Genomic DNA, 27735 nt, shown 5'->3' on the forward strand with positions numbered 1-27735 from the left:
GAGCTTTGGCTATTGGGTGGTATAAAAATGTAATAAATAAATAAATAAATAAATGTTTGTCAAAACAATTCCCAAATATTTTACCTTCTTTTCAATTTGAAAACTTGTCTTTTCAATCAATTTTAATTGTTCTTGGGAGTTCATATTCTTTGTTAACAACTTTGTCTTTTGTTTATTAACTTTAAAACCTGCTACTGCCTCAAATTCTGTCAATTTGCTCATCAAAATTTCAATACCCTTTAAAGGATCTTTCAGAGTAAAGACCAAGTCATCCGCAAATGCCCTCAACTTATATATCTCCTTTTTTATCGTTACCCCTCCGATTCACTCATCCTGTCTAATATCTTGATTCAGCAGTTCCAACAATAAAATCAACAATAGCGGTGACAGTGGACAGCCCTGTCTTGTCCCTCTTTATATTTCACATGATTTGGACACATCTCCATTAATAATTATTTGTGCTTTTTGAGAGGTATAGATAGATTTCACCCACTTTATGAAACTTGTTCCAAAATCCAATTCTTCTAAAGTTCTAAATTAAAAATTCCAATTAAGGTTATCAAATGCTTCCTCTACATTCAGGAAAATCAAAGCAGCCTGTTTTTCTGGATTTTTTCCCAGATATTCCACCACATTAAAAACCGTTCTTACATTGTCGCTCATCTGTCTTTTGGGTAAAAAGCCACTTTGATCCTTGTGTATAAATTCTTGTAGGACTTTCTTGAGTCTTTCTGCCAAGATTGCTGTAAAATAGCGTATAATCATTATTTAATAGTGATAGTTCTATAGTTCTTTGACAAAGAACTATAGTTCTTTGTCAGAGTCAAGTCCTGCCCCTCTTTTGGTATAAGCATTATATAAGCCATCTTCCAGGTCTCAGGTATCTCCCCACTGCTCATAATAGTGTTCATTGTTCTGTAATGGTTGTAAAAGTTCCTCCTCAAGTTTCTTATAGTATAGGCCTGTAATGCACCAGATAGCCACCACTGTATATGTAGAGCTTCTGGTCATTGGGATTGTAATTCAAACTCTACAGGAAGAGGTTTCTCCATAAGGATCTTGTATTCCTGTGCTGTGCTGCTGGACTCTGCTGGTGTCTTGTGTTCCTGGTCTGTCTTGGTGTCAAATGCATAAAATATCTCCTCGTGGGTTGTATTCACTCTTCTGGTGGCATACAACACTCCACATATCATGAAACTATTGGTGACCTCAACCTTCTTCTGTGAGGTGGTCCACGGTGTATCTACCTGCACAGTGTCATGTAATGGACCTACAAACTTCCATGAATGGCCAATTGTAAACGTGCCATCTCTCTCTCACTCTCTCTCACACACACACAGTGGTGCTCTACATTCATCCGAAATGCATAATTATATTAGTATTATTTATTATTTATTTAAGGATTTTTATGCCGCCATTCAGCCAAAAAAAGCTCTCACGGCGGCTTACAAAAGTATTTCTTGACAGTTCCTGCCCACAGGCGTACAATATTATTATTATTATTATTATTATTATTATTATTATTATTATTATTAATATTATTATACTTTTAGTAAGTGTTCATCAGTTTTTAAGAACTCCATCACACCAGCATTATAGCCCACTGTCAACATGGGTTGTGTGCAAAGGGCTCAGATGACCTCGTCCATGTCCTGCCAAATTTGAATCAGATTGGGTTATCTCTTAATTTTTTATGATTTTAAAATCCCCCCCCCCAAACCCTTTCCCTCATAGTCCACCAGTGCAAAGAATCAATCTTCCATTGCTTTGATCATGCCAAGCTCTGCATCTTCAAGTTCATAAAGTACATACCTGCTGGTTCCCTTACTCAAAAGTAAATCCCATTGATTTGAACTGCTAAAATCACATGCAGAGTAAACACCATTGAACAGAGAGAGACTTACTTCTGAGTAAACACATATAGAACTGGGTTTTAATAGTGTGGTCACTCAGAAGCTTTCTTTTTTAAGTCTTAAAACAGTAAACTGGAAAGAAGTGCTCTGCAACCCCATGCTTACTCCTGAGGTCTTACTTCTGTTTACTCAGAAGTGAGTCTTTCTCTGTTCAATGGTATTTACTCAAAGGGAAGCCTGCAACTGACTTTAGTATGTTCATGCTCCAAAGCTTCCAGGCAGGGTGATGGGAATGGGAGTAGCCTAGACAACAGGGAATAACCATGTAGGGAGGGAGGGCATGGTGTCCAACTACCACCAACCAATGAACTGTAGTGGGAGGTACAGAGGAGATCTTGGGGGATGTGCATCTCAATGGAAGAACAGCAATAGGCTGGTGCACACGAGAGGAGAGGTGTAAAGATGAATGAAACATAAAAGCGCAAAGGTGTAAGTTGATCAGGCTTTCACATGCTATGGAAACGAGGGCGGATAATTCGAGGGTAAACCAGGGCAAATGTGCAGGTATGATGGAGCTCTAAGTTTTACAAAACACAGAAATGTTATCATTTTTCTTTCAGCTTACAGAATAATATCTGAGTGTAGAATAATCTGCTGGGCACTGCATATCAAACCCTGTGTTTGAGCTATTGGAACAGAGACAGGAGAAGAAGGGACTTGTAACAACATTCTCTGGGAGGTAAGTGTGATGCCTCCAAATATGGAATTGAAGCCATGATACAGCCGCAACAGCCTCTTTTATGGAATGGCTTTACTGGTATACAGCAGCATCTGCACACATGGATCCTCATAGTGTTGGGAATGCCCAAGCTAAGGCAATCCCTGCTTTGGGGTGTAAAATCTAAAAAACTCAAGGCATTGAGGAATGCTTTGGGATGCTTGGTTTCCCTCAAATGTGATGCCTGATGTGCTATTACCATCTGAGATGCAAGTGATTTAATTTCATTGGATTCGACCCAGGATTGGCACATCTTGTGAGTTTAGGAGCTGGGATGAAAATAATAAGAATCTGCATGCAGCAGAACTCTAGAAATTCAGGTAGCCCAGAGTGATTAAAAAAAGAGTCTAGTGCCTCTGTACAGAGGTGCTTTTAATGCCATTTTTGTTCTTTTAATAGCTGGGGTGCTTCCCCTGATTTCAAACGTATAAGTATTCAAGGTACAGGCCAAATAGATAAAGGTGGTGTCTTCCCTCCTCATTGTACATGAAGCGGTTTCACTGGCTGGAATTCCAGGGCCTGTTCTGCCTTGATTACATCTCAAAACGCAACGAGCTCTGCAGTGTGCCCAATATTATGCTGCTTTGGTCCAGACAATTGCAGTGCCAGCATGGGAGGCTTGTTTGCAGCCAAGAGCAGTGCCCAAATATGGGGCTCCCCTGTGCCCTCTTGAACCAGCTTTGACAGGTATCATTCCCATACTCCCACTTCTGGCTAATAAAGCTGAAGAGGGCATGAAAAGTAGCACCAAGCTTTGGTTCAGGCATAGTGTCAGGCTGAACACATGTCCGTGCGTACATACGCAAAAAGGACTGGGCTTTTTACCGACACGCGTGGCTTGTGCCCTGTCTCGTCCTCTTTCAAGGTGCATGAGCAAGAGGTTACAGTGTCTTTTTACAGTGGGCAGGAAAACACTCCTCAGAAGAAATGTAGTGTAGAAAATTAAGAAAAATTAAGGGGAATCTATGAAACCAATAGGATGTTTTTAAAAGCCTCAGCCATAGTAACAGTACTTAAGTTTTCAGGGAGTGTTCAACTTAAGCAGGGATGGGTTTAATCATGATGTGAATTCAATGATAAAGAACAGATGTATGTTGAGTTGCAATAAGGGAGACGTTTGACTAAATAGCAGGTAAAATCATTTTACTTGTGAAGTAAATCAGACGTTATGTTCAATTTCCAAATGAGAGTGAGATGTCTGCACCCCTAAAATATTTATACATTTGCTGACTTCTGCAGGAGAGTAGGACAAATGGGAAGGCGGAGACCATTGCACTAGAGAGATCCCACACTTTGCTGTTGTATAGGCTGAACTTGTGCAGCCTGCGGTAGGAAATATAACTGATATGACTGTTATGGACATATATTTTATAAATCTGCATGTGCATTTATTTTTACAGGCTTTGGGGTGTGAACAACAGCCATACTTCTTTTTATATCTACTTACAAGCCCTTTATTTACAAAAGATTTCTCAACTTGATTGAGTTCAACATTGGTTTTGTCCTTTGCTCACTGGACCTGCTTTCCCTTACCAAACATTTCAATATCACTCACTAGCAACAATATGGCCACCTCCCTTCATGGCTTCTCGTCTTACTATGGTAACATTAAGAGATCTTTCCTCCTGGTTAGCACTGCTTCCTCTTTTGCTTGCCAAATCTTGCTGCTGGTTACTAGCTGGACTTTGCGATTCTTCGCTAGCAGTATCCTGTCCTCCCTTATTCATCAGGCTTTGGTGTCCTTCAGTATGAGGATCCAGCTGCTGCCCCAAAGTAACAACCTGCCCTGCCCTGCCTGCTGGGTGGTTTTGAAATGTGAGATTGTAATACACCAGATAGCCTTCATTGAACATGTAGAGCTTCTGGTCATTGGGATTGTAATTCAGGCTATGGACAGTAGGAAGAGGTTTCTCCATAAAGATTTGGATGTTGCGTTCCCGAGCTGTGTTGGTGTCATATTCATAATATATCTCCTCATGAGTTGAATTCTTCCACTTGGTGGCATACAACACACCACAGATCATGAAGCTATTAGTCATTTTATCCTTTGGCTGGGAAGTAATCCAAGGTGTTCCTATTATCATGGTCCTAGGGTCTACTTTCTTAATTACCATATTCCCATTGGCCAAAGTAGAGCCATGAACCATCCACAGACCCTTTTCATCCCCAGCCATGTCCATGTCCTGATATTTGACACCCTTATAGGAGAACCAGTTATTGAAAGAAGCAGGATCCTGATCTCCTAATTTCACTCGTGTGGCGCGCAGGCTAAATGGATCTGTCCTGCACAGAGATCTGCTATTGTAGCAGTTGTAATAGAAGGAACCATTGAAGAAGATTATTCCACCCCCTTGTCCACAGTTTTTACAATCTGATTTCTGATAAACATTTAGGGTATATTCCCGGATGGGAGAATAAAGCAACAATTTCTTGTATGATGAGTATAGACGGAAGGTCTCCATTGTGCGCTCATCTATGTTTGCTGGAAAAACCCAATAATGGTCTGGTAATTTCGTCCCCAAGGCAAAATCCTTCCCCCAGGATCCAGTTTTGAATTTAGAACCTTTCCAGTTGAGTTTGACCAGTACTGGATTACTGACTTGGAGCAGCCCACCATGGTCACATTTACCTGTAGGAGAATAAGGAGGAAATTTATCCATTTTATTCTATCTAAACCATGGTCTTCCACTTCTCCACAAACTCAAGGGGGCTGAAGAGGAAGAATTACAGCTCTGATCTTTCCATGGCTGTTTGAAAAGTTCCTGGGCTTTCTATGGGGATGTCAGTCCTTCCTGGGCCCATCATGCTAATCCTGGAAGCCCTTTTAGAGAGTTGCAGAGTAACCCCATTTCTTTTAGAGTGGGATTCATTCCCATCAGGTCCGATTGGGCAAGTTGCCACATGCCCTGAAGCCCTCTTTTCCGGCCCAGGCTTCTCTCCTTCTTGGTCTGTGCACGGATTCCCAAAATCACTCAGTGGAAGCTGCCCCTCCTATACGCAGGGCAGGGAAGACTGCACAGAGTTGTGTTGTTAAGCTTTGCTCTGTGTGTCGTGGTGCATTTGCTGCCCATGAGCGTTGTCACTGCACATTCCATGGCAATCCATGAAAGAGATGCTTTGCTGACAAAGGCCTTTTGCACTGGCCCTGGACAAGGTGGACAAGGAATTTGGCCCCCTTGGGGAAAACGTTGGACCTTGGGGAGAAACAAGCCCGTGGACACCCCCCCCCACACACACACACTCCAATTCGGTCCCCTCATGGCCCAAACCACTGGGTAGGGAGGAAAGGAGAGCCCCTGGGTGGCTCCTCCATGCCAGAACAGCTCTGAGACCAGGCGAGGCAGACAGAAATGGCTCCTCGTTTCTCTGCTGAGGAACTGCAACCGTTCAATAGCCAGGGAAGGGAAGGCTAAGCCCACATGTCTTCCTATGTGCCTGCCCACCCCCACCCTCAGGAAATAACCCCTTCAGGCCATAGCCTGAGCCCCCTCCCATTCGCTTCGCTTCTTCCCTCTTCAGCTTTCACAGAGGTGTGGGGTGAGGCTTGGGGCCCTTGGGAGAGATGGGCCTTGGGAATCCTCCCTGCCTCCACTGCCTTCCCAAAAGCTTTGGTTGGGGCCGGGCTGGGGTGAGTGATCCAGTGAGAAAGAGGAATATGAAAGTTTTGAAAGCTCCAGCATGCAATGTGCATGACCCCAGGAAGTGTTTGCCCATCTCTGTGTACTTCTGTTATTTTTGTTTCCTGAGGGGAATAGTTAGGAAGACATCAACGATGTGCTGATACCAGCACAATATGGGTTTCATCATTTTATTGTAGCAATTGTGTGCCTCTAGTTCAGAACATATCATAACATTTCTTTCCACTCTATTTATTGTCCAAGTTTTAAAAACCACTTTGAAAACTCAGCAGCAGAAGTTATTCTGTAAGTTATAGAGAATGCTGAAGCGAAATATCTCCATTTAAAATCAGCCTTCACATATTTCCTAAATAGAGCTAACGTTAGGCATAGCTAGGCCTTCTTGGGAAGGGCCTCTTTTTAGAGAAGGACAATTATGGAGAAAGCTATACTTCTTAACTCATAGAGGATACTGCCCTATGCAAGTCCATGCAGTATTCTCCATGATTTACAGTGGAGCTTTCTCCATAATAGCAGAACTGTATGTGTAGAAATCTGAGCAAGGCCTCCCTAGCAGATCTTAAAAGGCAGGAGGGCTCGTATTTGGAAAGCCATCCCCTTGTATAGGCTTGACAAAAGCTACATTTAGTGCTGAAAACCAGAACTTTTCAGTCGGGCCTGGAAGGTAATCAGCAATTCTTATAGGAATGGTGGTATATGATGCCACTGATTCAACCTGATTGAGATATTTTTATTTATTTATCCATCCATCCCCAAGTAAAAATGGCTATGCTGGCTGAAGATGGTGGAGTTTACTCCAACACATCTGGAGGGTAAAAGGTTGGGGAAGGGTGATTTAGACTATCATTACTGGGGCTAAAATTATCCTGCTCCTCAGCCGAAAAAGGCTCCTTTGAATGGTTTACAATCAGTCAGCAAAGAAGATGCAAACTGATGTATTTGCACCAGTTTCTGGACACTCTTCAAGATCAGCCCAAGGCAGAATGCTGCAATTTGACCAGCTAGGGATGTTCCAAAAGTACAAATGTTGGTTTCCAAATCCCATCTCTCCAAATAAGCCTGTTACTGTTGGAGGAGATGATATTTGTTTCATCCCCCTCATCTGCCTATCTACTGTTAATCTATGCAAATATCTACAGATTCTCATTTCTAGCCAACAACAATCATGCAGCTGACAATACTCACCAATTGGTGATGATACGGCCACAGGACCCGTCTCTGTGTTGTTACGGTTAATTGCTTCCTCGCATTCCAACAGCTTTTTCCGAAGAGCAGTGATCTCACGCTGTGCTGTTATTATGTTGTTCTTGTCATATTTTTCCATTGTTGTTACTACAGTGCTAATAGCATTGATCTGAAACATTAGACAGTATGAGTCTGGGCGTTAGTCCCCTGGCACAATGGATTGTATCCGATCATGCCCATCTACCAACAGAAGACAAACCACTCGCGGAACCGATTCCCCCCCCCTCCACAACCTTCCTATGCATTTTCCAAACCTGCTCCAAAAGGTCAGGGGAGTGTCTGGAGCAGATTTGGGGGGATTTGCAGGAAGGTGCAGGTGTGTGTGTGGGGGGGGGGGGAGAGCAAGGGGAAGTCTCATTGTGGAAGTGGAAGTCAATCATGTGATGTTGGATGGAGCCCAGCACATTCTCAAATAAAATTAAGAAAACCAGATTCTTGCTAAGGATGGAATGAGGGTTAGAAACTGGAATATGAATTACAATCTAATCCTAAAGAAGAACAGATTCGGTGCCAGCCAGACTGAGATGCTGCCAGCAGTATTGTATTGGTGTGTTTGTAGAAATTTATTCAGAGAAATGGGATGCAAACACCTGCATATCTACCCTCTCCCTAGCCGAGCAAAGAGCAGTCTGAGGGAGAGTGAGGACTACAAAGCCAGTCTACTGAGCCTCCTTAGATGATTAAGGAAGATCCATTATATCACCAGTGTGCCCCATTTGTTATACCATCACCATCTACCATTATTTCCACTGCTTCAGCAGAATGTAGCTTTGTGGGTGATTGTAAGAAACCTCTCGGCCGCAGAAAGCCCTTTCTGAGAAGCCAGAATACAATCCATTCTTCGTCTAGTTTCCTGTCTCAATTTAAAAATAATTGTACTTGGGTCTCCTTCCATGCCTGAGCCACACACTACAGAGTCTTATTCAGCAGTGACATAGCAACAGGACTTCTCTGGGTTGGTGCCCTCACTCTGGCATGACCTCCCCTCTGTAATACATCGAGCATGAATGATTATGTGCTTTCGACGACAATTATTAAAAATTTGCTGTCTTATCCTGCAACCATTTCCCAACTATTAACTCATCTAAATGCTGTTGTGCTTTTAACAATGTCTTGTTTTGTAATATGCTGTGAACTGATTCAAGATTTTTAAAATGGGAATCAGAATATAAATATTCTAAAATAAATAAGTAAAGCATCATTACCAAGCATGATTTGCAATTACCTCTGCAATCAACTTGTCAATCACTTCTTTACTGCTGTCTGTGGTTGCATTCTTGCTTATATTTTGGGCCAAAGACACCACCGCGTGAATGTCACTGATAAGCTTCTGGAAGTCCAAATCGACATGGGTACCAAAGGCCTGTGCATATTTCACGCGGTTCTCCAAATCAGTCAAGTTAGTTATACTAATAGTCACCAGTGCCTGGTTATTAAAAATCTAGAAGCCAAGGAGAGAAAAGTTGAGTTTACTTCAGCTTCCGGGTTCCTTCCTTCCTATTACTGTTGTTTTGTCATGTTGCTATTTATTTATTATTTATTTACTTATTACATTTTTATACCGCCCAATAGCCAAAGCTCTCTGGGCGGTTCACAAAAATTAAAACCATAATAAAACAACCAACAGGTTAAAAACACAAATACAAAATACAGTATCAAAAGTACAACCAGGATAAAACCACGCAGCAAAATTGATATAAAATTAAAATATAGAGTTAGAACTGTAAAATTAAAATTTAAGTTAAAATTAAGTGTTAAAATACTAAGAAAATAAAAAGGTCTTCAGCTGGCGACGAAAAGAGTACAGTGTAGGTGCCAGGCGGACCTCTCTGGGGAGCTCATTCCACAGCCAGGGTGCCACAGCAGAGAAAGCCCTCCTCCTAGTAGCCACCTGCCTCACTTCCTTTGGCAGGGGCTCACATAATGGTGAGGCTTTGGGGATAGCTTTGTTGTTTATTCGTTCAGTTGCTTCCGACTCTTTGTGACTTCATGGACCAGCCCACGCCAGAGCTTTCTGTCGGCCGTTGCCACCCCTAGCTCCCCCAAGGTCAAGTCTGTCACCTCCAGAATATCATCCATCCATCTTGCCCTTGGTCGGCCCCTCTTCCTCTTGCCTTCCACTTTCCCTAGCATCAGCCTCTTCTCCAGGGTATCCTGTCTTCTCATTATGTGGCCAAAGTACTTCAGTTTTGCCTTTAATACCATTCCCTCAAGTGAGCAGTCTGGCTTTATTTCCTGGAGTATGGACTGGTTTGATCTTCTTGCAGTCCAAGGCACTCTCAGAATTTTCCTCCAACACCACAGTTCAAAAGCATCTATCTTCCTTCGCTCAGCCTTCCTTATGGTCCAGCTCTCGCAGCCATAGGTTACTACGGGGAATACCATTGCTTTAACTATGCGGACCTTTGTTGTCAGTGTGGTGTCTCTGCTCTTAACTATTTTATCAAGATTTGTCATTGCTCTCTTCCCAAGAAATAAACGTCTTCTGATTTCCTGGCTGCAGTCAGCGTCTGCAGTAATCTTTGCGCCCAGAAATACAAAGTTTGTCACTGCCTCCACGTTTTCTCCCTCTATTTGCCAGTTATCAATCAAGCTGGTTGCCATAATCTTGGTTTTTTTGAGGTTTAACTGCAACCCAGCTTTTGCATTTTCTTCTTTCACCTTCGTCATAAGGCTCCTCAGCTCCTCCTCGCTTTCAGCCATCAAAGTGGTGTCATCTGCATATCTGAGATTGTTAATGTTTCTTCCTGCGATTTTAACTCCAGCCTTGGATTCGTCAAGCCCAGCACGTCGCATGATGTGTTCTGCATACAAGTTGAATAGGTAAGGTGAGAGTATACAACCCTGCCGTACTCCTTTCCCAATCTTAAACCAGTCCGTTGTTCCGTGGTCTGTTCTTACCGTTGCTACTTGTTCGTTATACAGATTCCTCAGGAGGCAGACAAGATGACTTGGTATCCCCATACCACCAAGAACTTGCCACAGTTTGTTATGATCCACACAGTCAAAGGCTTTAGAATAGTTAATAAAACAGAAATAGATGTTTTTCTGGAACTCCCTGGCTTTCTCCATTATCCAGCAGATATTGGCAATTTGGTCTCTAGTTCCTCTGCCTTTTCTAAACCCAGCTTGTACATCCGGCAATTCTTGCTCCATGAATTGCTGGAGTCTACCTTGCAGTATCTTGAGCATTACCTTACTGGCATGTGAAACAAGTGCCAGTGTCCGATAGTTTGAACATTCTTTAGTGTTTCCCTTTTTTGGTATGGGGATACAAGTTGATTTTTTCCAGTCTGATGGCCATTCTTGTGTTTTCCAAATTTGCTGGCATATGGCATGCATCACCTTGACAGCATCATCTTGCAATATTTTAAACAGTTCATTTGGGATACCGTCATCTCCTGCTGCCTTGTTATTAGCAATGCTTCTTAAGGCCCATTCAACCTCACTCTTCAGGATGTCTGGCTCTAACTCACTGATCACACCGTCTGACCTATCCCCAATATTATTATCCTTCCTATACAGATCTTCCGTATATTCTTGCCACCTTTTCTTGATCTCTTCTGTTTCTGTTAGGTCCTTGCCATCTTTGTTTTTGATCGTACCCATTTTTGCCTGGAATTTACCTCCTATGTTTCTAATTTTCTGGAAGCGGCCTCTTGTCCTTCCTATTCTATTGTCTTCTTCCACTTCTGCGCATTGCTTGTTTAAAAATAATTCCTTATCTCTTCTGGCTAACCTCTGGAATTTTGCATTTGATTGGGCATATCTCCCCCTATCACCGTTGCCTTTTGCTTTCCTTCTTTCTTGGGCTACTTCCAGTGTCTCAGCAGACAGCCATCTTGCCTTCTTGGTTTTCTTTTTCTTTGGGACGTTTTTTGTTGCCACCTCTTGGACAATGTTGCGAACTTCTGTCCATAGTTCTTCCAGGACCCTATCTACTAAATCTAGTCCCTTAAATCTATTCTTCACTTCCACTGCATATTCATTAGGAATATTAGTGAGCTCATATCTAACTGATCTGTGGGTCTTCCCTATTCTCTTTAGTTTGATTCTAAATTGTGCAATAAGAAGTTCGTCATCTGAACTACAGTCAGCTCCAGGTCTTGTTTTTACTGTCTGTATAGATGTCCGCCACCTTTGGCTGCAAAGGATGTAGTCAATCTGATTTCGGTGTCGGCCATCTGGTGAAGTCCATGTATAAAGCCGTCTTTTCGGTTGTTGGAAGAGAGTGTTTGTTATGCACAGTGAGTTGTCCTGGCAAAATTCTATCAGCCTATGTCCTGCTTCATTTTGTTCTCCTAGACCATTCTTACCTGTAATTCCAGATGTCATCTGACTACCCACCTTAGCGTTCCAGTCTCCTGTAACGAAAATAACATCTCTTTTTGGTGTATTATCCAGTAGGTGCTGCAGATCCTCATAGAACTGATCTACTTCTGCTTCTTCAGCATCTGTGGTTGGGGCATATATTTGGATCACTGTGATGTTAAATGGCTTACCCTGAATTTGAATTGAGATCATTCTATCGTTTTTTGGATTGTATCCAAGCACTGCTTTAGCCACTTTATTATTAATTATGAAGGCTACTCCATTTCTTCTGTGATCCTCTTGTCCACAGTAGTAGATCTGGTGGTGATCTGATATGAAGTGGCCCATTCCAGTCCATTTCAGTTCACTGACACCCAATATATCTATATTTAATCTTGACATCTCACCAATAACCAGATCCAATTTGCCCTGGCTCATAGATCTTACATTCCAGGTTCCTATGGTGTGTTGATCTTTAGAACGTCGGATTCGTCGTTCACCACCAGCACCATCGGCCGCTAGCCGTCCTTTCGGCTTTGAGCTAGCTGCGTCATCACATCTGGGGCTAGTTGAATTTATCCTCTGTTCCTCCCCAGTAGCATTTTGACCATCTTCCGACCTGGGAGTCCCATCTTCCGATGGTATACCGACATATCTCTGGTTGTACTGATCCATTTAGTTTTCACGGCAAGAATACTGGGGTGGGTTGCCATTACCTTGAATGAGTTCAAATCTCCAGGGCCCGATGAACTGCATCCAAGAGTAATGAAGGAGCTAGCGGAAGAACTCTCAGAACCTTTGTCTATTATCTTTGCAAAATCATGGAAGACGGGTGAGGTGCCGGATGACTGGAGGAGGGCTAACGTTGTCCCTATCTTCAAAAAGGGCAAAAAGGAGGAACCTGGGAACTACAGACCAGTCAGTCTGACATCCATCCCTGGGAAAATTCTGGAGCAGATTATAAAGAAGTCAATCTGTAAACACCTTGAAACCAATGCAGTGATTACTAGAAGCCAACATGGATTTGTCAGGAACAAATCCTGTCAGACTAATTTGATCTCATTTTTTGATAGGATAACCTCCCTTGTGGACTGTGGGAATGCTGTGGACGTCATATATCTTGACTTCAGCAAAGCTTTTGACAAAGTACCACATGACATTCTGATTAACAAACTAGCTAAAAGTGGGCTAGATAGAACAACTATTAGGTGGATCCACAGTTGGCTACAGAATCGGACTCAAAGAGTACTTATCAATGGAACCTTCTCAAACTGGGGAGAGGCAACGAGTGGGGTGCCGCAGGGCTCAGTCCTGGGCCCAGTGCTCTTCAACATTTTTATTAATGATTTGGACGAGGAGGTGCAGGGAACGCTGATCAAATTTGCAGATGACACAAAATTGGGTGGGATAGCTAATACCCTGGAAGACAGAAACAAACTTCAAAGTGATCTTGATAGGCTGGAGTGCTGGGCTGAAAACAACAGAATGAAATTTAATAGGGATAAATGCCAAGTTCTACATTTAGGGAATAGAAACCAATTGCACAGTTACAAGATGGGGGACACTTGGCTCAGCAATACTACAAACGAGAAAGATCTTGGAATTGTTGTAGATCACAAGCTGAATATGAGCCAACAGTGCGATATGGCTGCAAGAAAGGCAAATGCTATTTTGGGCTGCATTAATAGAAGTATAGCTTCCAAATCACGTGAGGTACTGGTTCCTCTCTATTCGGCCCTGGTTAGGCCTCATCTAGAGTATTGCGTCCAGTTCTGGGCTCCACAATTCAAGAAGGATGCAGACAAGCTGGAGCGTGTTCAGAAGAGGGCAACCAGGATGATCAGAGGTCTAGAAACAAAGCCCTATGAAGAGAGACTGAAAGAACTGGGCACGTTTAGCCTGGAGAAGAGAAGATTGAGGGGAGACATGATAGCACTCTTCAAATACTTAAAAGGTTGTCACACAGAGGAGGGCCAGGATCTCTTCTTGATCCTCCCAGAGTGCAGGACACGGAATAACGGGCTCAAGTTAAAGGAAGCCAGATTCCGGCTGGACATCAGGAAAAACTTCCTGACTGTTAGAGCAGTGCGACAATGGAATCAGCTACCTAGGGAGGTTGTTGGCTCTCCCACACTAGAGGCATTCAAGAGGCAGCTGGACAACCATCTGTCAGGGATGCTTTAGGGTGGATTCCTGCATTGAGCAGGGGGTTGGACTCGATGGCCTTGTAGGCCCCTTCCAACTCTGCTATTCTATGATTCTATGATTCTACCTTCCCCAATTGCAGCCCTTTAAGTTTAGTATTAAATTAATTCAGATAATATGTGTGAGGCACTTCAACCATATGGGGAGGTGCTATATTTATTAATGGAAAGTCATGACATAAGTATCTTAGCCAGAGGTGGTGAACCGTGGGCCAAGGTGACCAAGCTCCCTTCCCCTGGCATACCTACTTTCTTTCGACTGCAGATCGTTTGGTAGTTTCCTGGGGTTGGTGGGATTTTTCATTCTATTCCAAGAAGTTGAAATGCCTCTCCTAAGGCTCAGGGCTCATCTACACCAAGCAGGATATTCCACTATGAAAGCTGTATATAAAAGGCAGGAGCCACACCAAGCAGTGTATAGCAGTATGAAAGCGGTATATGGTATATCTCAACGGGCCCCAACAGTTGTCAGTGCACTTCGATATCGCTGTAAAGCAGTAGTGTGGCTCCTGCCTTTTATATACCGCTTTCATAGTGGAATATCCTATTTGGTGTAGATGAGCCCTGTGTTTCTCTAAATGAGCTATAACAAAATAACAAAAATACTCCCTTTCAGTGTCAGCATGAAAAGAGGAAATTGCGCTATCAGAAGAAGCAGACTACAGTGCCATCTTGTGGCTGTATAAATGAAACACATAGAACTCCTGGTTAAAGCGGGGGAAAGCGGAGGGGGAAGGGAAGTGTATGTAAAGACAGCATGTCACGATCCGGAAGCAGAAAGCTGCAGTAAAGTTGCAGGATTTTCTCTGGTGTAGAAAGACTCTTTGGCAGGATTTACACTACTGCTTTAAAGCACTTTAAAGTGCTTGATAAACAGTTTTGACAACTGTTGGGGCCCAGGACACACTCCATATACTATTTTCAAAACTGTTATTTTATTTATTTATTTATTTATTTATTTATTTATTTATTTATTACATTTTTATACCACCCAATAGCCGAAGCTCTCTGGGCGGTTCACAAAAATTAAAACCATAATAAAACAACCAACAGGTTAAAAGCACAAATACAAAATACAGTATCAAAAGCACAACTAGGATAAAACCACGCAGCAAAAATTGATATAAGTTTAAAATACAGAGTTAGAACAGTAAAATTTAAATTTAAGTTAAAATTAAGTGTTAAAATACTGAGAGAATAAAGCGCTTTAAAGCAGTAGTGTAGTGTAGATCCACTTGGCATTAAGAGCTTTAGGGTGCAATCATGTGCACGTTTGGACAGAAAAAACTGCAATTCCCATGACTGGCTGAGGAATGCTGGGGCTTGACAGGCTTTTTTTTCTGTCTAAACATGCACAGGATTGTGCTCTTAAACTAAAATATGCTGCCATTTTGGCCGTGCCACCCATTGCCTTTAGCCCCCACCTCATTTTGCCTTTTTGCCCACCCACCACTGCAGTGTAGGCTTCAGCAGCATCTCCCAAATTGAATTCAGCCCCCGGATTGATAGAGAGTCAACAGCCCAATCTTAAAACAAACAAATACATCCAAACATTTTAAAGAAATAAATTAACATTAGGAAAGGATGTAGCTAGGGAACATTTCTATAAAGCTTCAGGAGCAAATAGGTTTATCCTGAGGAGGGAAATGGCCCTGTGTGCTGCTGCCCCTACTATTGTGGGCCAAAACAGGCTCAATGTGTGTTGGGGTGGGTGGGGGGAGAGAAACAATTTATTAAAATGTTATGTTTAAAAGTTGTTGCTAGGGGCTGCAAATTAAACTTTATATTGCATTGTGGCCATTTTGCTGAGAAGGTAAGCATCGGAGCACGAGTCGGGAGGGAATCTGTGCCCCCACCCAGATGTTGCCAGACTACAGTTCCCATCAACCCTGACCATTGGCCATGCAGGCTGGGGCTGATGGGAGCTGGACAAAATCATCTGGAGGGCCAGAGGTTTCTCATTCTGAGTTACAGTTTCCGTTTATCCTGCTTATTATTGTTTTTATGGCTGCCGATGGCAGCATGTCATACAAGGTGGGTGGTGGGTGGGGGTTTGAAGAAGTTCAGTGAAGGGATGTTTCCCTTCTGCACATGCTGCTCACACAGCTGTGTGTGTAGAATGGGAACCTGAGTAGGTTTATACTGAACCTTGCTTCAGCTGGCTGCATTGAAACAGCAGCGGCAGCAGCAGCAGATACTAATAGCAATCTCATTCTCTAAGTGCTGATCCTTACGTAACTAAAATGACATCATCTACACACACAAAAGGGAGGTATAACCAGGTTTGGAGGGAACCCAAGGTTTGCAGAAGTACAAGACATGTTAAGGGAAAAAACCCAAAGGGGACTCTCTCCCAAAATATAGTCCAGTGGCCACAAAATATTGAGTTGGTTGGGAGATAAAATGGTGGTGATAGTGGAGTGCAGTGTCGTTTACAGCTTTACCCCTGTTGCAAGTTCGAGAACTGTGCTGAGAGAGAGAGAGACTTAGAAGATCATAAGAGCCCTGCATCGTAGTCCATTTATAACGGGTGGGCAACTTGTGGTCTTCCACATGTTTTAGTCCACAACTATCAACAGCCCTAGCCAGTATAGCCAATGGTGAGGAGTGATGGGAGTAATACAGGCCAAAACATGTGGGGGGGGGGGCACACGTTGTCTACCCCTGATCTATAATAATAACAGAAGATGTGTGTTTATATGTCTAACAGTGAAACCTAGACCCCTGAAACAGAGCATGCATACTAAGAGAACCCTATGGGTGTGCACCTCAGGATCATTTTGTTTTTAAAAAGCATGAAATAATTTTAATTAATTTAAATGTGTCTATGTGCTTGAAGCCTACAGTAATGCCATGAGCCATTAGGGGATGGTTTCCCTAACCAGCACATAATTTTGCAATCCACGCTGTTTAAAGCCAGGGGAGATTAGTAGTATGCCTGCTGCTTTGCACTGCTATCGGGCACCCCCCTTTCAGGAGAATGGATATGGGTAAAAGAGTGGTTTGTTTACTTTATATGGGTAAAGGAGTAGTTCATTACAGCCCTATTGAAATTCTGTCAGTTTGGACACAACCTTGCAGGTATTGGAGGGGGTCGGTTGTACTTGAGTTGTGGCTTTTGGAGGTGAAATACAATAAAACAATATGCCCCAAATGTACCATAACCACCAGGCTTAAAGTTTGGATCAACCTTAAGGCTATTTAGAGCCAATCTATGTCACCATATACTAGGGTAGCTTCCATAATTTATTATTATTATTATTATTATTATTATTATTATTATTATTATTATTATTATTTCTATACCGCCCCATAGCCGAAGCTCTCTGGGCGGTTTCCATGAGATTAATGAAGCCTGAATGCAGGCAAAATAATCAACGGTTCTTCATCCAATTGGAATGAGATCTCAAATGGAGTGCTGCAGGGTCTGTCCTGGGCCCTGGCCTGTACCCTTCAACATTTTCATTAGTGGTTAGATCAGAGATGGGAAAGCCTTTTTAGTCCAAGCACCGATTTCTAATGTGGGAAAGGTCTCAGCAGCTGGATTCCATTCGTGTGTGGGCCGCAGGCAAAGTGGGTATGGCCAAAATGTGATTCTTACTGACTTAAAGCCAGTTCAGAAGAAAACTCAGTGGTAAAGTCTTCTTTTAAATTGCTGTTTTATTAGGAAATGCTAGCGGGTGATATGGCAATAGATTCTCAGTGTGTTGTGTTTTGTTTTAGGCTAGTCACCAAATTTGGGGTCAGTACTACAAAGTACCACATTGAGATATACATCAATATGTGATAAACAACAATATGGGTCTGAGAGGGAAATCAGAGAAAGGGGAAAATATTAAAAACCTGTAAGAGGAGGTTAACAAGATCAGTGGTAAACATATGCATTGTATGCAATAAAGTTTGAGGTTCCACTGGAGGCTGGGGCTCTAATATCAATGAGACAGTAAATCTGCTCTGGCTTGCAGTCAGAACACTAAAAGAGTGATTCAAGGTGCTTCACAGTGATGCTTGCTATCCCTGAAGCGTGTGGGAAGTGGGAGGTGCAGGGTGAAACCCACATCCATACCTGAGGCATCAGGAGATGATGGTGGAAGCAGGGAACAGGCAACAGAATCAGCACCATGATAATGGTCAGCTCCCGACTGGCTTGCGGTCACCAGTGCAGGCTTTGGCTGCTAGCCAGTCAGCAGCTGCATGCTTGCACTGTGCTGACAGAGCCATCTCATGCCATCACTCCCACTTTCTAAGGCCTGGCGTAACAGCAGGGGGTCTGCAGCTTTCAGGGAAAGGATGTTCTCAACTTACTTGTATCTCGGTCAAGGCTGAAGCAGTCCCATACCTGGTTCAGATAGTTCTGCAGAATTTCAGTCAGGTTGAGGAAGTTACTCTCCAGTCGCTCCACCTCATGTGCAGGGAAGACCAAATGGCCCATCTCCATGCTGCAAATACACTGGCCGCTCGCATCCTTCACTCCTACCACTTTCTGGATGTGGCCACCATCAACTACAACCTGGAAAGGTAGATAAAAAATAGGAAGGAAAGAGGATTGTAGAAGTATTGCTGCCCACCCTTGCCTTCCTTGCAGCTCCAAATTTGTTAACCAAATACTGATGCAGTTCTGTGGATGACTTTTACTGGCCTGGATCAGGACACTGATCCACAGTGCTGGAACAATTCTGATCACTTGATATGTCTTGAGTCTTCTTGACTCACCATTCTTGAGTCACACCATGTTTGATTTAGAGCAGGGGTGGGAGGCCTCAGGCCTGAGAGCTAAATCTGGTTCCCCCCACCCAGGGTTCCCCAGATGGCCCTTCCTTTCCTGGCTTTTGTGCAGCCCCCCTTCTAAACGGTTGAAATGCCTCTGCTAAAGCTGAGTTACTGGCTGTAGGAGCTTAAGCAAGAACATTATGGTATTATTTGTAGTAGTGGTTGATCCTCACTAGTAAATGAAGAAAGCAACTTCTTTCCAATAGCAATTTACATAAATGAAGTGACAGAGACTGGAGTGTGCCTCTATTCATTCCTGAAGCATTTCATATTCTGTGAACCTCTCTCTCCAAATGTTATTTCCCCCAGCCTAGGAGAAAGGAGCCAAGTGAACCTGTGTATTAACAGGGATTCCACCCATATTCACAATAGCAGTGGTACAAGCAGCAGCAGCGGGAGTAATCCAGGGGTGGGATTTAACCCAAGAAGAATGAAGGATTCCACAGAGGATATGAGGCCACTTCTACCAACCTGCCACAATAATCTAGGCTATTATGATATGGCAGTGAGCCAGGCACATGATCTCATCCACAGACTACCCATCAAGTCCCAAAACACATATGTGCATATTATTAAGGAAGTAAGCATCTGTAAAACAGGTAAATTTTCCTAGTCTATCTTAACAGATTGCCTAGGAAAACCAATACCCATTTTACAGATGGGTATGCCTAACACAAGTTAGAAGTTAAATACTGAGGCCCAGGATGATAATAATGAGATAGGCTGAGTCCATCCTTTAAAATAACTAGGAAGGCCCCCAAATTCTACTGCTGGGGTAATTAGTGCAACAAATGATGGAAGCATGAAGAAACAGATCTGTATTGGTCAAGGCAAAAATATGCCATGCCTCACCATGCTAGAAAGATGTTTGAATTCATTATTATTCTTATCTATATGTCTCTATGTGCTTTAGAAAGCATAACAGATCAGGCCCCCTTTCCTTAGGGCTCACCATCTAAAAACAGAAACAAGGGCAACAACAGAGGAAGGGAAGGGGAATGGAGCAGAGGTTAAGCATGGGGAAAATATTCTATTATTTACATTACACATACTACCTAGGTTTAGCTGCTGTAAGGCAGGGGTGCACAACCTGTGGGCTGCATGTCACCCCCAAGAGCCTGAGTGCGGCCCTTCACAGGTGCCCTTCACCCCCTGCCACATAATTTCCCTCCCCACCATTCTAGTAAAAAGTATTGATTTGAAATTATTATAAGAGTTAGGCACAGTGTCTACCATTTCAGTTGACTATAGACACCAAATAGTTTCCTGATGGCTCTTGGGGATTTTCCTGTTGCCTCGGCAGGTGATTCTGTCGATGCCCTGGTTGATCTCTGGAATACAGAGATGGCCAGGGCAGTGGACACGATTGCTCCTGAGCGCCCTCTCTCACGTTGTGGAGCCACACCAGCCCCCTGGTTTTCCAGTGAGCTGGCAGCAATGAAACGAGTGAGACGGAGGCTAGAGCGACGTTGGCGGAAAACTCGGAGTGAATCTGATCGAACACAGGCTAGAGCCTATCTGAAGGCCTAATCTGTGGCAATTTGGGCAGCGAAAAAACTTTTTTTCTCTGCCACTATTGCGTCTGCAAAGAGCCGTCCAGCAGAGCTGTTTCGGGTGGTCAGGGGCCTTCTACACTCTGGCCCCCCAAAAGTGATTTCAGACCTTTCAACAGCCTGTTGTGACCAATTTGCCCAGCACTTTGCAGACAAAATTGCTCGGATCCGCTCTGACTTGGATGCTATTGTTGATACAGATCCAGTGGATGTAACTTTGGCACCTGCTTGTCCAGTATTATTGGATACCTTTCAATTTGCACAGTCCGATGATGTGGACAGGGTCCTTGGATTGGTGAGAGCCACCATGTGTATACTAGATCCTTGCCCTTCCTGGCTTATAAAAGCTGCCAGAGGGGGACTGGCTGAGTGGGTAAGTGGAGTGGTCAATGCCTCCCTTCGCCAAGGAAGGGTCCCAGCCTGTTTGAAGGAGGCAGTGGTAAGACCCACACTGAAAAAGCCCTCCTTGGCCCCCACTGTATTGGATAACTACCGGCCAGTCTCCAACATCCCATTTTTGGGCAAGGTATTGGAGCGTGTGGTGGCCTCCCAACTCCAGGGATTCCTGGATGAGACGGATTATCTAGATCCATTTCAATCTGGCTTCAGGCCTGGTTATGGGACAGAAACAGCTTTGGTCGCCTTGGTGGATGATCTTCGCCGGGAACTGGACAGGGGGAGTGTGTCCCTGCTGGTTCTGCTGGACCTCTCAGCGGCGTTCGATACCATCGACCATGGTATCCTTCTGGGCCGCCTTGCTGGGATGGGTCTTGGAGGCACTGTTTTACAGTGGCTCCATTCCTTCCTGGATGGACGGACCCAGAAGGTGATACTGGGGGACTCCTGTTCGACTCCTTGGCCATTGGCCTGTGGAGTCCCTCAGGGCTCTGTTTTGTCCCCCATGCTATTTAACATATACATGAAACCGTTGGGAGAGGTTATCCGGAGTTGTGGGGTGCGGTGCCACCAGTACGCTGATGACACCCAACTCTACTACTCCTTTCCACCCAATTCCAAGGAAGCAGTTTCTGTGCTAAACCGCTGTTTGTTGGCAGTAATGGATTGGATGAGGGCGAACAAATTGAAGCTCAATCCAGATAAGACAGAGGTGCTCCTGGTCAGTCGAAAGGCAGATCAGGGAATAGGGATTCAGCTTGTGTTGGATGGGGTTACACTCCCCCTGAAGACGCAGGTCCGCAGCTTGGGTGTGCTTCTGGATTCAGCCCTGAGCCTGGATACCCAGGTTTCGGCGGTGGCCAGGAGTTCATTTGCACAGTTAAAGCTAGTGCGCCAGCTGTGCCCGTTCCTAGAGATGTCGGACCTGGCCACGGTGACACATGCCTTAGTTACATCCCGATTGGATTACTGTAACGCGCTCTATGTGGGGCTGCCTTTGAAGAGTGTTCGGAAACTCCAGCTGGTTCAAAGAGCTGCAGCCAGATTGTTGACCGGGGCTGGTTACAGGGAGCAGACAACTCCCCTGTTAAAACAGCTCCACTGGCTTCCAGTCTGTTTCCGGGCACAATTCAAAGTGCTGGTTATGACCTATAAAGCTCTATATGGTTTGGGTCCAGGTTATTTGAAAGAACGTATTCTCCCTTATGAGCCTGCCCGTGCTTTGAGATCTTCTGGAGAGGCCCTTCTTTTAGTCCCACCTTCTTCACAGGCACGCTTGGTGGGAACATGGCAGAGGGCCTTCTCGTTGGCTGCTCCGGTGCTCTGGAACTCTCTTCCTGGGGAAGCTAGGCTGGCTCCCTCCTTGATGGGCTTTCGGAAGCAGGCTAAAACTTTTTTGTTCAAGCAGGCCTTTGGAGAATAATCCAGCCCTCCATCTATGTTAATGTTTTATAATTTTGTTGTGTATTTTACTGTGGTTTTAATTTTTGTGAACCGCCCAGAGAGCTTCGGCTATTGGGCGGTATAAAAATGTAATAAATAAATAAATAATAAATAAATAAATATTTTTTAATTGTTTATGGTTTTGTTTCCCTCCCCCCCCCCCCCATGTATATTTTAAACTTTGTAAGGCCGCCTTGAGGCCCAGCATTGGGCAAAAGGCGGGATACAAATAAATATAATAATAATAATAATAATTGTTTAATTGATCTAGAGTGGAAGCAAATTCTCCAAAAAGCCCATAGAAAACAATTGTGCACAGAATAGACAAAATGCAGCTGAGACTGCTCTGAGCTAAACTTTTGATAGCTTTCAATTTCCTACTTCTGCTGGTTGTTGATCAGGAAAAAGACAAAACTTCTTGTTGGTATCTTTCCACACACATACACACCCAAGAAATCCTGATACAGATCACTCTTTTCCCGCTGCTGCTGCTAGCAGTGAGAAAAGAATTATCTGCGTCAGGATCACTATTGTATGTCTGTGGGCATGTTAGCTTCCAAAACTCAAAATAATAAAATGAGAAAAAGAATAAAATAAGAAATGAGAGATGATCTTATGGAAGGATTCTGGGAGGCATATGGGAACCTTAAGAATGCAATACTTAGTGTCCTTACTAAGAAGTAAGCCCTATTTGCATAGAATCAGGTTGCAAGAGTTAAATGTGAATTTAATCCAATTTTCTGTGCTAGGTAGCTATGTTTTACTTAGGGTTTCCCTGGTGGGAATGTGTCCATTACACAGCCTTTCTTGCTTAATATCTTGTCATGGATCGGCCACAAAAAGTCCTCAATGTGGCTGAAATTATTACTGAAGAAAATTGCCATTCTACACACACACACACACACACCCCACACAAAAGCAAGCAAAAGTTGTCTTGTCCTGGAGCTGCAAGCCCCAAGCAATTAAGCATACTGCATACAAGGTAATTAGAAATCCAGAGAAATAAGTAATAAGGTAACTGGTACCAATAGAAAAGACACAAGCAAATTTACAATGAATTCTGGTTAACTGGCATAAAAGTAATGGTCAAGATGACCTGGATAGTATCCAAAGAGAAAATGCTAATTTAAAAGCCTATTGCTTGAGCCAAAAGTTTAATTCAGTAATAAACAGGTGTGATACTGTATTATTCCAGGTCTAAACCGTACTTAAAGTTTTTGCTTGTCAATTAATGAGCAAAAAATATTGTGCAAGGCAAAAAGCTTGATATACCAATGTCTAGAAAAATATATAAACTATATATTTTGGCAACTTTTGAGTAAAAAGTTATCTTCCGAAAGGTATAATTCAAAACTGATCTTACCTAGCCTGAAAGTTGTATGCATAAGCCTTGCAGGTATGTTCCAATCTTTTTAAGGAATATTTAATAACAATGAGATAATTAAGTCTGTAAATCCTAATTTATAGGACAATTGATAATATTAGTTATGAGGTAATTTCAACACATAAAACGTATAATTACATGCTGATTTTAGAAAATGGGAGCTTCTTTTTGCCTGTGTACCTGTCAGCTGAATCATTCAGAATTGAACAGGGAACTTGGTACTTAGAATGAGATTTCTCTTTTTTATGGTGTTATGACTAGAAGTCTAAGAACAAACAGTGGTTAAGAAATTATATTTCTTTCTAAGCTATTAAGATCTTTAACAGTGCTCTTTAATAACAGAAATGTTTTATGCTAGTACATGCAAGTTATATTCTTATGTGATGTTATAAGCATATTTGTAATAAAAATAAAGCATGGATCAAAAGAGTTTTTTTCCTATACCAATTCTTGTTATACAAAAACTTATTGTAATCCGCGAAACAATCCTAGGGGTACACTTTGTTTAGAAGTATTTAATAAGCTATTAGATGGTAAACAGGTGGCTAAATGCTTCTGAGGTACTGAACTATACACAGATAGCTTTTAATGTAGCTGGTTTTATATTGCCTTTTTAACTTTTTAATGTTTTTAATTTGTACTTGTTATATTTTATGGTTTTTAGTTGCGCACTGCCCAGAGAGCTTTGGGTAATGGGCAGTATAAAAATGTAAATATAAATACATACATAAATAAAGTCCCTCATCCATAACAATCTGAGAAAGAAGATTCTACAAACACCATAGACAGGTGCTTGGTTCTATGCTCCAGTCACTTTTATCACTGCTGTATTTGGAACCTGTCCAGATCTGGTAACACAGTTCTCTCACACTTGTAGAGTAGTAACATGTTTCAGACATCCCTCACCAGTTGCAACTCATGTTGTGCCTTTGCCTTTCAGATAATCAGCACCTAAGAAGAGCATAATGTAGCAGGCATCTAAAGGAACACCCACTTCTATTCCAAGCTGCGGTGCTGTTAGGGACTTCTGCTGAGGTCCTCCTCCTGAAGCCTCATCATCTGAGCTGAGATGGGTGGCGAGCAAGGCATGATCAGCTGCAGCACCCCATCTGGTCAACTCCCTCCTCAAGGAAAGGTGTATAGCATCAACTGCACTGCCATTGAGGTGTCACTGCCAGGGAAAACCTTTTGATCTCCCCCTCCCCCTAGCCTTTTAAATGTGTCCTAGATTTTTAGCATTTTAAATGCTTGTTCTTTAGTTACTCTCTATGCTGTTTTTAATGGGGTTTAAGGAAAGAGAATTTAAGTGCCATTACTATTGTTTGTTCTCATTTAATGCTTTAATTATTGTAAATTAACCTGAGATCTCCAGAGAAAAAAGTGATAAACACAAGTTTTAAATCAATACACAAAATCTCTTAGCTTTGAAAGTGCATAAGTGAATCCTTTCTGAACCCTTTCATTTACTAAGACAGCCTTCCCCAACCTGGTGCCCTCCAGGTATTTTGGACTGTAACTCCCATCCTCCTCCAGCCAGTACGGCCAATGGTAGAAGTACTGGGAACATCCAAAACATCTGGAGGGTGCTAAGTCAGGGAAGACTGTGCTAGACCGTTGTAAAGCTACCTTTTCAGTTCTTAAGTAAGTCCATAGATAGTTATTCTCAGCTTTAATATTTACATATACAAACTATATATACAGTATTCAATCCATATCTTACCCTTGCTGTAGACAAGTATACAGTCCTTTCATTTCCTTATTAATTTATATCTAGGTCACTATTGCCTTTGGATCCCCATAGTCTGACAAAAGAAAAAATATGACCTCGCCCTCTAAAATCTAGTTAAAGCACCCTTCTCACTTAGTTCAGCCAGAAGCTGAATACCTTCTTTTTGAATTAGATACTCACAAAGGAAGCCAGAAAGAGCAGTTGTAGCAAAACAGTCTTCTTCCTCACTGGAGTATGCAGAATTTGCACTGTCTTCATCCTCACTGAATATGTGAAAGCTGCACTATGGTCTGCGCATGCTTTATACAGAGGAAGTTGACGGGAGGAGGAACGGTGCAACCCAGCTTGAAATTTCGTCAGGGTTGAATTGGACAAAATGTTCATATCTTTCATCTTGCTTGCATATGTAACTTTCATCTTCTTGGCATTGGAGTATGCCTTCCTCCATGTGTAGTTAGGATTGATCAGATAAAGAATGAAAGCTAATGGCTGTTCGTGGGCTATAACTGGCCACTTCCCAGGCTGAATCTCTCCTGGCATAATAAGCTAGGGCGGGGGAGGAAATTCAAAGGCCAACCGTTACCATATTTTTAAACAGGCATTCTTGCCTTAGGATAAGAAGCTGTTTTATTTTGGTGATCACTGCCTTGATGCCAATATAAGGGGCAGACAACTTGGTGGCCTACAGATGGTTTGGACTGTAACTCCAAGAAGCCCCAGCAAGCATGGCCAATCATCAGGGATTCTGGGAATTGTAGTCCAAAACTGGAGGGAATAAGGATGCCTACCCTTGCTACATACAGAGTTCAAACAGTTACGGGTTAGGGGAATAAAAAGAAAAGTCCAAAAATTTGGCCAAATGTGATGGCCATGGGCTTTTCTAGACGAGGCTGTTAAATTGCTGCATCTACTTGCAACTTTGTCACAGAATTGAGAGTTGAGCACTTCACAAGGAGTGTCTCATTTCCTGCTTTTGCACTACATATCCTCTAGGTGGCAGTGTGGTATAGCAGAATAGTGAAAATATACAAGTAGAAACAGTGTTCTCTTTTTGCCATCAGAAATAATACCCCCTTTTCCCTGCTCTAAAAGAATATTCATTGAAAGTGCGGTTTACAAACATAAGTGAAACTGGAGAGTCACGACATGGTCTAAAGAACCCATAAACAAGCATGAGTAGGGAATGATGAGCCTGTAATAAATGCTACATGTAGAAAAATTCCATGAGGCCTGCAGTTTAGATAACTGATACTCAATTTGTTCATCTGCATGGGCCAAAATAATTTTGCAAGTAACAATACTCAAAGGATTACCAGAGGCAAGGGCACCTTTAGGAATCATGGATTCTCAAATTCCCATTTATTGGCTCAACAGAAATGAATGATTATGTAGGAAACAATGAATTTTACTGCAGCCAAATCCTATTGCTTTCAGCGGCTAAAATAAGTGGCCTGGATATGATTTTAGAAAAATTAAACAAACAAAACAGGATCAAGGCTGAAATTCTATACCTATTTTACTTAGGAGTAAGCACCACTGAATTCAGTAGGACTTACTTTTGAGAAGACATGCATAGGATTGCACTATAAGTCACTTTGAAAGACTATGTAAATGAGGAAGGAAAGAAAATGTATATGGGCTTGGCCTGTATGGGTTCTTCCCACATTCTTGATGGGACACTTTAGCACTCTATCAAAAGTGCAGAAAGTTGTATTTTGAGAAGGTACATGTTCATATACACACATGTAGGATGCAGTACCCCAAAGTGGGGGGAGGGGAAGCTCTATGTAAAGCACTCTACCTCTTGAGCAGGGGTGGGCAATCTGATACCCTCCAGATGTTTAGGACAATTCCCATGAGCCCAATCATTGGCCAGGCTGACTGGGACTGATGGAAGCTGTAGTCCAAAACATCTGGAAGGTACCAGGTTGCCAACCTCTGTTCTAGAAGGTATTATATAATGATTGGAGAATATCTAACACACCTACAGCTGAGAAAGAATATAAGCATGATTCTAATATTTATAGGCCAAGTTTATTTTATTTAAAGTATTATGTAGCAGCCACTTAAAAACTCACCTGTAACCACATAGCAATTACATGTAGCCACATGGTTACGGCCAGCATTCCAACCTGTCCAGATTTCCAAGTGGCTACAGGAGGTTGTTACAGACAAGTTTGGTGAAAACAATTGCCTCTTTGCACAGTAAGGCGTAATAAACATTTAAGCAGCTACCATGGGCTGTCTATATCTGCTTTTATCTGAACGCCGCCCTGAGATTTTATTGATATAGGAGAGGATGTTTTAAATACATAAAATAAGAAATATATCTGCACATGGAGCATGAGCCTATGTGTACTGTTCTCAGAAGTCAGACCCACTTACTGGACTCTTGCACTCAGCTTTGCAGACTACAAAAGCACTGCCAGAT

At 42.7% G+C, this 27735-nt stretch overlaps 2 protein-coding genes across 2 annotated transcripts in view; both read right to left on the reverse strand.

Moving 5' to 3' along the window:
• ZNF142 (zinc finger protein 142) overlaps positions 1-27735 on the reverse strand; it is a 411120-nt gene that overhangs the window by 60155 nt on the left and 323230 nt on the right. The window lies entirely within an intron of this gene.
• On the reverse strand, positions 3819-27415 carry LOC134393301 (olfactomedin-like). Its single transcript, XM_063118332.1, has 5 exons — positions 27383-27415; positions 18369-18539; positions 8740-8955; positions 7455-7623; positions 3819-5260 (listed from the first exon to the last, which is right to left on the reverse strand). The coding sequence occupies exons 1-5, from the start codon at positions 27413-27415 to the stop codon at positions 4179-4181; spliced, it is 1671 nt and encodes a 556-aa protein (XP_062974402.1). The 3' UTR covers positions 3819-4178.

Source organism: Elgaria multicarinata, chromosome 2 (assembly GCF_023053635.1).
Source record: "Elgaria multicarinata webbii isolate HBS135686 ecotype San Diego chromosome 2, rElgMul1.1.pri, whole genome shotgun sequence".
Lineage (NCBI taxonomy): Eukaryota > Metazoa > Chordata > Lepidosauria > Squamata > Anguidae > Elgaria > Elgaria multicarinata.